The 16,317-nt window shown below is 36.1% G+C and overlaps 1 protein-coding gene across 1 annotated transcript in view; it reads left to right on the forward strand.

Moving 5' to 3' along the window:
• The window catches only part of OTOGL (otogelin like), a 94,844-nt gene that overhangs the window by 23,238 nt on the left and 55,289 nt on the right, over positions 1 to 16,317 (forward strand). Inside the window, exons 15-25 of the mRNA XM_085569748.1 lie at positions 294 to 439; positions 1,977 to 2,100; positions 3,724 to 3,901; positions 4,644 to 4,768; positions 6,589 to 6,798; positions 7,632 to 7,797; positions 8,903 to 8,977; positions 9,563 to 9,615; positions 10,295 to 10,457; positions 13,568 to 13,675; positions 14,688 to 14,826. Of these exons, the coding sequence (XP_085425874.1) occupies positions 294 to 439; positions 1,977 to 2,100; positions 3,724 to 3,901; positions 4,644 to 4,768; positions 6,589 to 6,798; positions 7,632 to 7,797; positions 8,903 to 8,977; positions 9,563 to 9,615; positions 10,295 to 10,457; positions 13,568 to 13,675; positions 14,688 to 14,826 (1,487 nt within the window). The remainder of the gene's footprint in view (positions 1 to 293; positions 440 to 1,976; positions 2,101 to 3,723; positions 3,902 to 4,643; positions 4,769 to 6,588; positions 6,799 to 7,631; positions 7,798 to 8,902; positions 8,978 to 9,562; positions 9,616 to 10,294; positions 10,458 to 13,567; positions 13,676 to 14,687; positions 14,827 to 16,317) is intronic.

A 16,317-nucleotide genomic window follows, 5' to 3' on the forward strand; every position in this document is an offset into this window, starting at 1 on the left:
ATTGTAGTAAAGAGAAAAGTCTTTTGTATTTTAGTCATAGGTATCTCACCTAGTTAGCACCAAAAGATGCCACACATGGATGTGTTCTTTATGAGATGATATCTATTGGAAATAGATGTTTCTAGCAAAATTTGTTTCTAAATGCCATTATTGTTAGCTAAATTAAAGTTAGTCTGGATTGTATAATTAGAAATCAGGAGAAAATTCCTTTTTTTTCCCCCTCTCTTACATGATTTGCAGAATAATGATACATTGTTATGTAAGTGAGCATTCTTTATACTCTTTCTCTCAAGCTGAGTGCTCCATCACAGGCAGCTCTCATTTCACGACATTTGATGGACGTCATTTTACCTTTCTGGGGATTTGCCAGTACATTTTGGTAAAAGGCACTGGAAAAAACAAATTCACAATCACTTTACAAAAAGCACCTTGTGGACAGGTAAGCCACATTTTTTTGAAATGTTGAAACAATCTATATTCAGGCAATCTTCTGTAAGTTCTACTGTAAACTACTTGGTAATGTTAAATAGAAAATATAAGCTGAAACCATCTTACAGCTTTTTTTTGTAATTGTTTGTGTTGCTCCATGTTATACTGCCCTTTGTAAAAGCTATTGCAACATTAGAGGGATCAAGTCTAAAGAATTACTAATTTATGCACATTAAAGTTTTGTAAACACCTTTAGTTATGGAACCAACAGATGTCAGGCTTTGGAAAAGCTGCATTTGACAGAACTGTAGGTTTAATACATCACTATTTAGGCAAGAATTTTTTTTTTTTTTGGTAGCTCTAGATTTTATTTGATATAACATATTTAATGCCTTTTAGAAAACCATCTATGAGACTAGGCACCACACATACTTGTTAGAAAATATTTTGGCAGACATTCAACAATAGGTTTTAGGAATAAAGGTGCTTATAAAAGTACTTACCTGTGAGAGTGGATTTAATGATGCTATTAGGCTCTCAGGAGAAGGAGTCTTGAGACTGTGACTCACAGCTGACCATGTGCTGAGGACAGGGATGTCTGAACACCTCAGCAAGGAGCAGTGCCTTGCTCTGGGACTGTCTCTCATGTCCTCCTTTCAAAAGCTTGATTATGAGCTGGTGCCCCTCTGCCTTTCTTGTAAGCACCTCCTTCTCCTGCATAGGTGTTGAAACAGCTGTTTCTCCATTTCAGGTGGCCTCAAGCATGAAATGTTTGGTTAGGTAGCCACTGAAAAATAAGGTTGCACCAGTAATAACCCTTTGTAGAACTCCAGGCACGTTGAAAAATTTGTAGATGAAACCAGAGGGGTCCCTGGGGAGCATAAGATGCTTGGTTTCAGCTAATTCTGTGTTGGCTTTTGTCCTGTCTTTAGGTTCATAAATTCTGCCTGGATTGCACATTAAAATGATGCATGTGACATGGTTTATAGGTCACAATTTTTTCAATAGTCAGATATTTATAAATTATTGTAATATCATACTGGACAATTTATGTCCTTTTTTATGTCCTTTTCGTCTGTAATCAGAGATCATCACTACATTTTATGTGTGCCAAAGCTTCTTTTTCCTGCGTTGCTGCATTTGTGCTCTGATTGCAGCAGCTTGATTTAGATCAGGTCAGACTTTCTTTACCAATGGCTAACCCATCAATGAGCAGTACCCAAGATGACCATGCATATATGGAATTTCAACCCAGTAACAGTACCTGGGGACCTTTGCCCACTTGCTATAATACTGCCGTAACAGCTAAAAGGTATTCTCATAGCATATGAAGATTATGCATAAGCAATGTTTTATGATGTTATACATACAATTTTGAGTGCCTTGTATAATGCTTTGAGTGATAATTTACAACTGATTTACCTGTTGACAGTTCTGATACTTCCTTTCTTAATGCTTCCCCTCCCCCCAGTTTGTTTGGTTCTGTTTTCCATGGTAATATGAATGTCCATTGCCTCTTTCTGATGGTGAAACTTGTTTCTACTCAGAACTTTGACCACGCCTGCATTGAATCTATAACACTGGTTCTTGAAGATGATGAGAGGAAACAAGTAACTCTCACAAGATATGGTCAAATCCAAACTGTCCCTAACCAAATTTTTAACCTCAATGGTAAGAAGTGCATGAAGAGGAATATTACCATAGTTCACATTTTGTCTCTTATATGCTCCAAAACTTTTTAATAATATCAATCTATGAAAAAGGGATTTCTTTAAACATAACTTATAAAAGCATACAATCACTTACTTCTTAGTACATTAGTAACAGTTATAGAAATTTACTTTTATCATCTGTAAAACAGTTCTTCATTTTGCCTTCATTTCTTTGCATTTCTTATCTTACAGAGTACCTAGAAATTCCACTCATTTTGTTTGTGTTTAGGGGGAGAGAGGTGAGAAAAAGAAAAGAGGTGAAGAGACCTTGATGCTAAGGTCTAGCTTGTTTAAATCTTTTTAGACTAAATGGAATGGAATAGAATCCATGTGCTCCATGGGATTTATATTGATTTCACTGCTGACTTATGTTGTGATTTCAGACAGTTTACTTCACGGTTTTGGAAAGGATAGTAAAATAAACCAACCTTAAAAGCATGCTATAAAGTTAAGCACTGAAGGTAGAAATAATATTGCTAAATTTTGAAATTTACATTGACCAGTTAATGGAATTTTAGTCTCTTTCTAAAATAGTAAAGTGAGAGTAAAGTTCTTACCTAGCCTTCAGCAAAACAGATTTTAGGGAGTCCTGTGCTGGTGATTGCAGTTATGTCTTTTCTTCATTGTATTTGTCCAGTCACAGTGTGCTGCTTTTAGCATTCACAGTTTCCTATGGCAATGAAATTCATAGCTCAGTTATGCTCTATGTTTATAATTCTGCTGCAGAATTTGATTGGTAACTTAATTTTATTGCTTTTGAATTGGCCCCTACTCACTTTCTTGTCTCTTTTCATAGTCTGCAACAAATATAATCTATGAAAAGTATTTTGGTGTCACATTCTTGATTATTGTGTGTATCTAGTAAGTCTGATCACCTAAGGACATCTTTAAGGATTTTATCCTCCTCTCTTAGTTTATGCACCTGAGTCTGTGTGTGTAGAGGCTGCTTATGAGGGCAGATCTACTTTAAGCCTTCAGCTGCAAGTAGCCCAACAATGTGTAGCAAATGAATGCTGTGACTGTGAAATTTCCATTTCCTCACATAACAGATTTGCTGGGAAGGAAAGCTGGAAATTTGATAGGGGCTCAGTTCACATACAGTCCAAGGAAGTAGCTATACTGATGTCAATAGTGGTAAGAGAGAACCTGCTACCTAAGGATTCAACACACTGTACAGGCATCTGTTAATTACTCTTGTAATATCACTGGAGACTAAGAAACAAGTGGTTCCTGAATACCTTCTCATTGCCAGAGGCTTGCAGTTGCATTGTTTTATTCTAAAATAAAAAAGAACCCAACAAACAAAGAGAGGTGCAAGCATGATTTCTAGCTAACTCACAGGTACAGAAAGGTGTGAGATTTTATTAATGTCAACAGTAGCTGGAATTCCTGATTTATGTTGTTACTGGAAATAAGCTCAGATGGAGAATGGGTAAGGATATTTGGCTGATGGTGAGGTTGTGTATAGTTTTTCATTTTATGTCTGAGTTTTCAAATATGTTTTTTTATTTAATGGGTAAACCAGTACAACCTGGAAGTTGGGTTTCAATGACTGTTTTTCTTCCTCTTTTTCTATGTTCAGGGGCTATTGAAATTCAGAATATATCTTCTTTCTTTGTTCAACTGAAAACTAGTTTTGGTTTAAAGATACTGTTTGCTAAAGATGGAGAGAGGATCTATGTTCAAGTTGATGTCAGCTGGAAGAGAAGAACATTAGGACTATGTGGAACTTACAATGGAAATTTAAGAGATGATTTTCTGTAAGTTTCATGATGTGCATTTATATTGTACTTAATAACAAGTGAAAAGTTTTGTTGAACATAACCATCTGATTATTTAATTTCATTAACATGCTCAAACTTTATTAAACTAACCAATATAAAGTGTCTTAATTAAAATGGCAGTCACTTTTATAAATATGAAAGTCAAAAATGTAGGCATTCTAAGATATTTTGCTAAGTAATTATAGGAAGTTACCATATTATTTTTAGAAGTTACTGGATGATGATATTTGAATGCACTTTTCCCTTTCCTGTTGCTCCCTTATCTTCAGAGCAAATATATGAGCACTGAGAAAAAGAGTGGGTGATAATACTTATATCATCCTCACATGGTTGACACTTACTACTGGTTGATTTTCCTCCCCACATGAAGTTTTAATGTAAAAAAATGTAATTCTGAACCACAGGAGTATTTAAATTAGAAGGGCACACTTTCCTTACTTTTTAACCTTATTTCCTCCAAAGTTCCTCAAGCTATAATGTCACAAAACTTGTCTGCACAACAGACTTGGAGGGTGGGAACATTTTAACTTGAAAAAAATATTGAGGAAAAAGTTTCACAAGCCCTCTCTTCTTTTATATCTCAGAGATGGAAGTTCTTTTGGCAAGTTGATTGTTCAATGTGACTATACATTTAAGTCTTTTTAATGAACTTGCATCCTTACCGATGTACACCCTAAGGTCAGCAGGATGCTTGCAGTGCTGATATTTTCCTTTTCAGATCTCCAGCAGGGATGATAGAAGGGACCCCACAACTTCATGCCAATGCATGGAAGGTTTCCTCAGCTTGCTCCATGCCTATCAATATCCCTGTGGTTGATCCCTGCAACGTGAATCAGCAAAATGGTATGTTTTCACATGGGAGTCTGCACTTAGCTGTATCTTAATATTATATAATTAATATTATGTCTGCACTTAGCTGTATCTTAATATTATGTCAGCTTCAAGTTTAGATGTACACGTTCTTTTCTTTTCCTTTTTAACTTTTTTTGGTTTTTTTGGCATAGGCAAAGAACATTTTCCCATACATTTAGTATGTAAAATGAAGTAAGTACTTGATAAATAAAAGCTAGTTGATCATTTAGTGATGGGTGTACTGGCAATGAGAACAAAATTCTGCTGTCTATTATACATGCAGATTTTTTGCTATATATGGTCCTGTAAATTATACCAGTGAGAGGAAAGATTGATACATGTTTGTTAAAGAAAGTCCAGGAGTCCGTGTTGAGATCGAAAGTCCAGGAGACAGTGTTGAGATCAAAAGTCCTGTCTCTGGCTTCTCCATGCTTATTGCATTAAAAATTTCTTTATCCTCCATCTATGTTCTCTGACAAAAACTGATGCAAAGAATCTGAGAGCCTTGAATTTGTTCAAATTCCTGGGCCAAGATTTAATTTTGGCTGGTTGGCATGCCTATGGTTTGTGTTGAACTTTCACTGTCTCCTTTTTGCATTGCTGTTCTTTTCAATTAATGAAGACAATGGGTAGACTGTTGTTGCCAATTCTGACAGAATGTGGTCTAATATTTTTAATTTTTCAGACATCATATCTCACTAGGGATGTGGGATTTATCCATATTTAAAGCCTGTTGAAGCAAGGCTGGTATAACAATAAATTTCTAACAATATGGGGAATTATAGGAGTTTTTCTACCCTCTTTGTTGTCTGTCTTCTCTAGACAGCCAGCTCTCTCAGCCAGAACAGCTCAGAGCCTTCATGCCTTACCTGCAGTTCTGTTCTAGTTCAATGGAGGTGGAGTTTGGCATAAATGTGAGCTGCTTAGAGCAGGAGGGTGGACTGCATGACTTTCTGAGGGTTCTTTCCAGCCCAAATTTTGCTATGATGCTCTAATAATCACTGTGAAAAAGCAGTGGAGAGTGAAGTGATCCATACCACGCTACAAGCGCAGACATCTTTTCTAGGTCTGAGATTATAGTGATCTGATTAACGAGGAAAAATAATTATTTTTTTGGTTATTTATTTTGTCAGGTTAATTTTCAACTGAGTTAAGTTCAGTCCTTGAACCTAGTTTACTGGGAGAATCCAAAAATGTGAAATTCTTCTGTCAATGTGTGTACGTGGAAATGAACATGGAGGTTGAAGGAGAGGCGCATTCTTTTAGCAGCAAAAGTAGCTTAAATATAAGCCACATCACAGAGTTCCTTAGCTATTCCACCACTTGTGGTGGTAGTCTGCTTCAGTGGCTGGCTGGAGGAGGGTTTATTGCTGCTAGAAGGTGTATGGCCAGTTTGGGATTTGCATGCCCTCAATCTCTGCTTTGTCACACTTACTGATACCACATGCCAGGAAGTACATGGCCATTGTTGGTGTTGAAACAAAATGAATGTCAAGAGAAAAACCATATTCCAAGTTTTTGGGGACTCTTTAACTATTCTTTTGAAATATATTATTTTGGCATTTAAATTTCCTACACTATAAGAGGAAGGCAAAACTGTTTTAGTACAGTAATTTTTACCTTAATTGGAGTTTGCTGTGGAGGGAGTTGCTTGTAATATCAATTTTAAACTGCAGAATTTTACAGACAGATATGGTATGCAAGTGTTCATTGCACACCTGGCTATGTTTGATTTTAATATTAAGTGCTATTCATTTGACTAACTGTTATATTAAAATGGATCTGACTAAAACAATGTCACCTTCTCTTAGCTGGGTATGCATCTCACTGTGATATCATCAACCAAGACGTGTTTGCTCCTTGCCATGCCTACATCAGTCCAGGGCTGTACTACCAGCTCTGCCGCTTCGATGCGTGCAAGTGTGGAAGCAGCTGCCTCTGCAACGCTTTGGCGCACTACGCTTACGTCTGTGGCAAGCACGGCGTCATCATTGACTTCAGATCTCATGTGTCTTACTGTGGTGAGTAACATTTCCGTAATGGACTATCTTTCAGAAATGTGTAAAACTCTACAAATTTCAATCACTCCACAAAATACAGGGGCTGGCTTCTTTTTCCTGGAAAATAGAATTTGCACCATGGTGTAATGATGTTCTAGGGGAGAATGGTAACAGCCTCTAAATTTGGCATCTGAGTTGGAGCCCCTGAGCTACCTCATGCAGAGTGTTTGCCCTTTCTATTAGTCACAGAGAGAAATGGAATTTTTTCTTTGAAGCCCTAAGTCACATGGAAGCCCCTATTAGGATAAAGTAGTCAGGGAGTGGCAGGAGTAGAGCCATTCCCTAAGGGAAGGCTAGCTGGGCTGCCAGGGGTCTCCCTGGGTGAGCAGGGCAGGGTGGGCAGTGACTGGCAAGGAGGATACAGTAATGATTTAAAACAAAGCATTTCACAGAATCTTAGAGTATTGTGAGTTGGAAGGGACCCACAAGGTTTATTGAAGTCCAACTGCTGTATTTCTGTTTCTAAGCAATGCCTCAGCCTTAGCTAGACCATTCTTCACCTCTTGGAAGCCTGAATTACTAGGTAGATGCCCAATTTGACATACAGAAAGAATAGAAAGCAAAACAGATGATTCCAGTCAAATAATTATTTTAACAAAAACCCATTTCAATCTAAGTATTTCTTACTTAAGAAATTGGTAAAACAGTATATTTTTTCTCATGCTTTTCAACTAAACCCAGTGCAACAAGAGACCACCTTCCTTTGATTTTTTTAACTTCCAAGATACACTACTTTGTTTTCTATTTTTCACATTTTAAGAGTATGCTGTTCTTTCTCCCTCTCTTTCCTCCAGCTGTGATGTGTCACAGTGGTATGCTTTATCATCAGTGCTCTTCTTTTTGTAAACATTCCTGTGCTTCACTTTCTATGGTAAATATCTGTGCTGATGACTGTGCAGAAGGATGTAATTGTCCTGATGGGAAGTATTTTGAAGAGTCGGTCAATTTTTGTGTATCAATGTAAGTAATAAAAAAATAGAATATATGTATTTCTTTCCAGCAAGATTTAAAGTAGCTTTTCTGTTGTTTCCCTCAAGATGTAGACTGCCTAGAGAAAATAACAAACAATATGTGAAGATTTAATATTCTGTCTTAATAATCAAAAGTGAGGTCTCATCTGTTTCTCTGTGTACATACATCTGCTTCACTTTAGAGCAGAAATGTCAAACTGCTTTAGAGAAGGGTAGTGAAACTTTTTAAGTTAATGGAATAACATTTTCATGTGAAAAACTTATTTTAACATTTGAAAAAAACCGAGAAGGAATCTATAAAGCAACAATCCAAAAAGTAAGAGATAGTATGGGAAGAGTGGCTAGAAGTGTCGTTTTTTCTGTCTTGAATTGCAAACCTCTTCAGTTAGATGGGAGGAAATGGTCAGTGAGAGAAACCAGTTTTTTATGTTGTACACCCAAAATTTTACAGCTTACCACCACAGGTAGTTACAGAATTGTTTCTGTTCATTGCAACATATATTTTGAAAAGATCAGTAAAGTTCATACTGTAGGGACAAAGACAGTTTTAAACTATTCACGAATGGGAACTAACTTCTTATTCACATATTTTTACCTGGTTTCTAGCTACTTCTAACCTGTCTGGTTCTTATCACAGAGTTAATGGATTTTGCTATGATAATTGCTCTACCTCATGATTTTAACAATACTTTGAATTGGAACTGCATGTTTTCATTCTACTCCCATAACTGAGAAGAAAAAGTACTTTTTATTAGAATAATGCACATAAATTTTTAATATTAATTAAAATAAATAAAATTTTATTTGCTGTTTCTAATATTTAATATTAGAAACAGCAAATAAAAAGTACAGAGGTTGAGGAAAATCCTGGCTTTGTTGAAGATGATACGAGTTTTGCCACTGACTTCAACACAGTCTGAGTATCATCTTTAAGATTTTGTCTTTCAAAGAATATTGTACATATAAGGATCTAGTTAATGAATTAAGTTAATGTTATGATGAGACCTCCATATCATAACAGCTTGATAAATAGTGGGCCCTTAAATCCCATTTCTTTGCTTTTCTACCTAAATGCAAGAATATTCTTTTAACAGATCTGGCTGTCATTGTCATTACAAAGGCAGAGCTCTCCAGCCTGGAGAAATCCTTCCTATGCCAACAGGGTCCTGGTAGGTTTGAGTGCAAGAATTTTATCCTTCTTGTATCACAGTTTGGACACATCTTTAAGTGGTTTGAGAATTTTTCTCATGTAGATTGAAAGTTTATTGTATCAAGTTTGTTTTTTTTTTTTTTTTTGTTTTTTTTTTTTTTTTTTGTTTTTTGTTTTTTTTTTTTTTTTTTGCACACTTAGTAAAAGAGAGCCTAGTATAAATTGGATTATGTACCTGATTATTTTAACAAAATACCTGGAATATTCTGTAAGCTATGGTGGATAAGGTTTTGTGTTATACTGCCTGCATCCTAAATCACCTGGCCCTCCATTATCACAGGGGTTGACATACTCAGCTTTTTTTTTTTATTTCAGGGGAAATTAGGAAATTACATAATACATAAATTATGAATTTAGGCCCTCTCTACAGATCAGGAATTAGAAACTACCAAGAAAATATTGAGCGGAACTCAAGCTTTTGGATTTTAATCCTCTTTCTCCTCCTAATTTCTGTTGTTCAAATTAGGTTGAATTGTATAATCCTTTTTAACATGGTGACTACAAAACATTTTTCCCTCGAATAAACATGAGCTTTCTTTTCTAGTCAATGCTTGAATGGAACAGTGAAATGTATTGAAACCACTACAGAAAACATAGGTAATTTACAGTCTTATCCCATATGAAATTTGCATGAATAGAGAATTTGATATTGAATAGCAATTTGGTTTTCTCCTCATAAGTATTTAAATGATGGGATACTTTATATCATAAAATATTTAAAATAGGAGGTTAGGAGCACAAGTAGTCTAGGGGGTTTACCCTTATTTTCTGTAGTGGAAGTTCTACTACTCAGTCACTTCGGAAATTAAAAGAAATAAATAATTGCATGTGACATCTAGGTCAACGTGTTCTCATGAGAATACATATAATTAGGCTCACTGTCCATGTTTTGGAAGCTTTAAGGTCTTGATTTCTAGAAAGTAAACTTTTAATGCATTTCTAATGGATTTAGAAATACCTTGAAAATGATGCCTCTTCTAAGGGTTTTTTCTGCCTAAGGTATAATGGCTCTGTCATTAAGAATGGACTGTGTGAGATCCAGGATGTCTACATCCAGATGCTTAATATTATTGTTTTTTTACATTAGAACATATATTAATTTTATGTGTCTGTAATATAGATATGTTATAGACTGCTAGTCCAATTGCATTCTTATATGAACTGTAATGTAACCTTCCCTTGTATCCAAATAAATAGACTGTGAACAAAAAGAAATAGAAAACCTTCAATGTAAAAGAGGAGTCAATCTTATTTAACCTTCATTTTGTATTTGAAGTTCACATATGCCCTGAAGGAAAAATCTACTATGACTGCAGATCTCCTCTGCCTGGGTTGCCAGCATCGGGTGTGAATTGTGGGATCTCTTGTGCGAACCTTGCCATGAACTTCTCCTGTGTCCCCTCACCACCCTGTGCAAGTGGCTGCATTTGCCCCCCTGGGTAAGCTTTGTTGGAACAATCTGAAGCACAAGCCAAATGCATATTTTCCACAGTTCAACTCTGCATTTTTTTTTTTCTTTTTAAATTCCAGTGGTATCACACTTCTAATTTTGAAACTATTGTTCTATAAATTGTTGCAGATGCACAGTAACAGCTAAAAGCCATCAGATATCCAGCTTACTACTGTTCCAATTGGCTGGTATTTGGGACTATCTGGGCAGGAGATGACTTCCACCACTTCCACAGTTTATTTTATTTGAATGTCATAGCAAACATGACAAAATATTTTTATGTAAACGATTTGTGCTCCTGCTTACTGCTGCCCAAGTCTTTGTCTCACCTAAATTTCTGCTCAGGCTTACACTGTCAATGCCCAGCCTGGGGTATGGAGGGCAGGTGTATGGGCTGGTTTCTGCCCTATTTCCCTTCATTCTCTCTGTCCTTTTTTGCTTTATCAGCTTGTATTTTTGGATTTGGTGCCCAGAAACAGACTGTTGAACTTGGCAGAAGTCAAATCCAAGTATAAAATCTAAAAACTTCTATTGTAGTTTGTGTCAGGATCAATCACTACTCCTTCCTTTTGTCTCCATTTCCTCCCTTGACACCTCCTGTGTGCACTTTCAGATTGAGGAGACAAATAATGCTTTGCAAATTGCTGTAATTGCTACTAATCTCATGTGGAGTGCTACTTTTTCTTTCTCAGGTTTCCATTTTATTTCACTGTGTGTGTAGCCAGTGGTCTCCTGACAGTGTATCAGCTGTGCATAGATCAGAGTATAGATGAAGACTGTCACCATTCCCCTTCCAGCACCTTGTGATGTTCATAGATGACTAAGCACTGGTGAAGGTAGAGATTTCAGGCATAGCTATTTAAGATTTCACTAGTTCTTGCCTGGTATTCTGTAGTCCTCTAAAACCTCTGCCTCAACTGAGAACTTAGCTTTCAGGACCATTAGTGTTATGGGAATAAACAATTATTTTCAGCACAAAAAGTGCATGGATCTGTAAAAGTAATAAACTGGTAACAAACTGAAACATCACTGTGATATTTGCATGACATTAAACTAGTATTATTGACTTCAAAGTTCATTTGAAAATTTGAAGAAATTAAAATGAAAGTAAAAAAATAGAGCTAAAGCCTTGCTTTCACAGTCACGCAATTAAATTGAGTATTACTTGATTATTTTCTGAAATATAACCAGAGTACAGACAAGCAGAATCCTAAGTTTCTGTCATATAATAGGATAAAACACATTAATTATTTTTATTACATAAGAGAATAAACATTCTTTTTGCTATGAGGTTGAAAAGTAAGTGTATAACACTTAGTGCATTTAGTAATGTCCTCATTGTTAAATTGCACTTAATTATGACTTTCAGTCTCATGGTTCCAAAAAGCGAGTATGGCTTTTAACTAGGAAGTGGCCAGCTGTATTATCTTAAAGATTAGTTTCAAAAAAATCTCTTTTTTATGCAAGAAAATGTTAGACATGTATCTCCTGCTATTAAATCTAAGTGGACAAGTCATTAAAAATTTGTTGTGAGACATTTTACTGTAATGTAGTTTTAAAATTCTCTTAAGTTGCCCTTCTCTTTGGTTCTCCTTTCCCACCTTATTTCTACTACTGCCTATTGTTTGACTGAATGACCTAAGCTTTTGGGGTGGAATCCTGAATTCCCCTGGAGACTGGCACCTTATTCTAGCACCCTGGGTATTTATGGTGCTTGTAAAGTAGAGCAGTTTGTGCGTGGTATGGAAACCCTTTCCTTTGGAAAACCATGACATTATGGACTCCAGTATGCAAAAGAATGGTCTTCCTAAAGTAAAAATTGTTTACCTTTTCTATTATTAAAGCTCTTGCACAACAATTTGTTGTTCTTTTAGCCAATAGTTGAAGAGGTGACAAAAAATTAGAAATGCTGGAAGTCTCTGATATACTTTAGAAGTTGAATAATGCAATAGCCCAAATTTTCATGAAGAAATTAGCTGAGAATGACAGTAAATTCAAAGATACCCAAAGATAGACTGAAAGTCACCCTTACACTGAGCTGGAGATATAGGGATAAACTGAGTTGCAGAAACACAGAGTAATGTAGAAAGGGACTTCATGGGGCTAAAATAATCTCCTGCCTTTAGGCAGCACCAGCAATACCCATGTTATTCTTGGGAGTCATTTAGCTTCTGTTGACAAAGACCAAGTACCTTCCTAAGCCATCTGTTCTGGTGTTTTCCTATCCTTGAGAAATTTTCTGAACACTTGACTCCTTTACTTAGAGCCCATCACCGTTTAATGAACTAGTAATGAGGCGAAGAAAACGAAACTGTATATTCATTTCAACCTCCAGTGAAAGGTTCTAGATTGTACTTCGAGCCATGTGTTGCATGACAACTCCAGGAATTTTTCTCCTAAAGAACAGCACCAGGAGTATCAGTAACATTTTTGTTAAGAAAGTTAAAATTCCTAAATAGGTGGAAATGAGATAGCAAAAGTATGGTTGATCATATATCTGGGTTGCTTATTGATTTAATTAGATTTGACATTTTTTGCATTAAAAGCCTGTTTTGTCTTGACCTTGTTGGTTGTTTGAGCTTCCCTTGTGTAGGCAAGTAACCTCCACCACTGCTTTTCATAAACTGTGCAGCAAGTGCCATAGGCCAGCTCATGTTCTGCACTCAGAACAGGACTGGCAATGCTTGTGTAGAGGAGCAGGCACTCCAGTCCAGCTGCTTTCCTGACACAGCAGGACAGCGCAGCAGAGAGGGAAGGGCAGTCTGGCCACCCCTCAGCTGCTCGCATGGTACCCAGACCCGCTGGAGTTTTCAGAGAGGAACACCTTCCCTACCGACACTCCTGCATGGGAACTGCAGCCCACACCAATTTACCCCTTGCCAGATAGAAGGAGAGCTGCAGCTGTGGGCTTGGCAGTCTCCAGCTCTGCACAGTGGAGGTCATTTGATTTGGACAGCTTTTGCTGATGAGACAATTTTCCTTAGCTGGGTGGAAGACTGGTTGCTCTTGGTGGGGTTTCAACAATACGCTGCACATTCAGTTACATTGATCTTCTTTTGGATTTACTTTTTCATCTTAATATTTTTTTTTATTTTGAAGGATGGCTGAGCACAGAGGGAAATGTTATATTCCTGACAGTTGTCCATGCACCTGGAAAGACAGAGAGTTTCTGTCAGGAGAAGTGATAGCTACTCCATGTTACACCTGGTGAGTTCATTTTGCACACTTTCAAATCATCTGGATCTAGACCCAAAGTGAAACTGATACAGAAAATGTGTTGTGTACTTTGAAAATCAAAAATATATATGCCTGTTTATAGATAGAAGATATATCTTTTATTAGGCTTACAGATAGGCTTGGATAGGTAGGAAGACTTTGGGGTGAGTGCCTTTTCAGATCTGAAAAGGAAGCTGAACATATCCAAGTTAAAAAGCAGCCAAAAACAAGCGCTTAATTCCACACATACATGTTCGTTTCTGAAATGAAGATGTGGCATTTTGCAGAATAGAATATAATGAAAGACAGCCAAAGAGTAAAAGAGAGATATGCTAATTTCCTAGCCAAAATATCTATAATCACTTAAGTGTATATTTAATAATGAAAAAAAATTAGCATGGCAGCTTTTAATCAGTTAAAAACCAAACCAACTGAGGACTTACACTTACAAAAATAGAGGATGCCAGTACTACTTTCATATAAGTTTGTGTAAGCCACTGAATGTAGCTGACAGGAAAGTAATCTTACAAAATATCAGCATTAATTTCTGAAACGTATTCCATATTTGTCTGATATCCTGAAATCTTACAGATAGCAACTGGAGGTATTTTCCTTTGAAAATTTACAGACCTTTATCAAAATTTAGATAAAATAGACTACTGATGTCTTATGAATAAGCATGTTGTGGCATTGTGCCTTATCTACACTGGGGGCAGGGATGGAAATATTTGCATAAGCCCTGCAAAGTTTGAGATTTTGCATTTATTTTTAATGCATTTTTATTGTACTTATGGAAAAATATTCAGCACTATCTTGCCATGGCATCACCAGTATCCTCAGAAGCAATTCACAGTGTAGATCTCTGTTTCAAGGACTGAGACTATTATTCCATTCCTGAATTTCTGTGTGATTTGAAATAAAGAACACAAGAAAGCATTTTCTTGAAAATATGCAGCGAAGACTGCCATTATGAGGAGATACTGATTGTTGGCTTTCCTTGCAGCGTTTGTCGGAGAGGTGTCTTCAACTGCACCAGCTACCCCTGTCCTGCTGTGTGCACCATTTATGGAGACCGACATTATTACACCTTTGATGGGTTGGAGTATGATTATGTCAGTGACTGCCAAACTTACCTGCTAAAGGTAAGAGGACTGTTTTCTTGTGTCCTCGAGAAAACAAGTGTTTTGAACATCAGGAGTTGGTCTTTATAAAACAATATAAAAAAACCAGCTGTAAAGCAGATGTGGAAGAAGAACCTGTACATGATATTTTGTGCTCATCTGTTTGAAATGGTACATGGGTGTGTTCTTGCATATCTCTATGATTTAGATAAAAAGAAAAACTAATATTTTCTTTTCTGTCTTAACCATACATTTGTCACAATGAGCAAAGAATAACACAATAGAAACTATTAGAACTAGGTGTAATCCATTGATTCATTTAATAATTATCTGTAAACCCTGTTTGGCCTAGGGTTAGTGTTGAGCTCAGGCTGCTTGGAATTCTTCTTGAACGTGATCTGCATCAGATCTGGATTGATATGTATAATAATATCAAACATAATGATTTCATAATTCAACAGTGAAATAATTCATTGAGATTGTCTGTCAGCTACATGCTTATGTTCCTCATAGCACACATTTAGAATACATTGCTAGCTTTTTGTTTAAAAATGCCATTACTTTAAAAACCATGACATTTAAAAATATAGTCTATTATTAAAACCACTATTGTTTATTATAATTGTTGCTATTTTAAGATTGTCTGTGTTCTCAGTTACAGTAAAATGTTTAGAAGAATACTCATTTTCCTGACTATCTAAGTTTAAGAATAAAGCATAGTTTCTCAACAAAGACTATTGCAAATAGTTTATTTCAAGTATGTTTTAGTAGAGTATTCACAGCTGTGAAATAAAATACATTTGTTCCAGATTTTTTGTGTATGTTTAAAAAGAAAAAAGAGAGATTTGAAAAAGAATAATATCTCACAGCAAATTCCTGTCATGTATCGTATATAATCAAAAAGCTCTTACTCTTAGAGATATATGAACCTTTGTACAAGTCTTCCTTCTTTAAGATGCAAAAATCGGGGCTACTTTACTTGTAAAATCATCTTGCCTGTATGATGATGTGAAAAAGTAGGTTATCAGTTCTTAATTCTTGTGCCATTCATTCAGAGAAGTTTTTAAGACAAATCTGTGCTCCTTTTTCAAACTTTAGTATGATACTGGAATATTTGGCTTTTACAATCAAATATCACCTGTCACTCTACTGTGTAAGAAAGAGCCTATCTGGAAACAAATCATGGGGAGCATTTGGCATCCAAGAATAAAGTTGGCAGCCAGATAATTAAGGCACATGGCACACTGTCAATAGGCCATTCTTCAGGTGAACATGACACAAATGATGAAAATGCTGCCTACACAGATCTGCTTTTCAGACTTCTCAGACTTTTTTAGCAGCTTTTCAAACTTAATTTTTTCCCAAACTCAGCTTATGTGAGAAAGTATAGTCTAATTTGTTCAAAATTTTTCTTTCTTTAGTATATGGAAAGCTTTCATGACCTATATTGAAGGATTCTTTAGTACATATTAGGCATTGCATAATTATGTCTGGAACAGAAGATATACCTGC

This window comes from Lonchura striata, chromosome 1A (assembly GCF_050655825.1).
Source record: "Lonchura striata isolate lonStrDom1 chromosome 1A, ASM5065582v1, whole genome shotgun sequence".
Classification (NCBI taxonomy): Eukaryota; Metazoa; Chordata; class Aves; order Passeriformes; family Estrildidae; genus Lonchura; species Lonchura striata.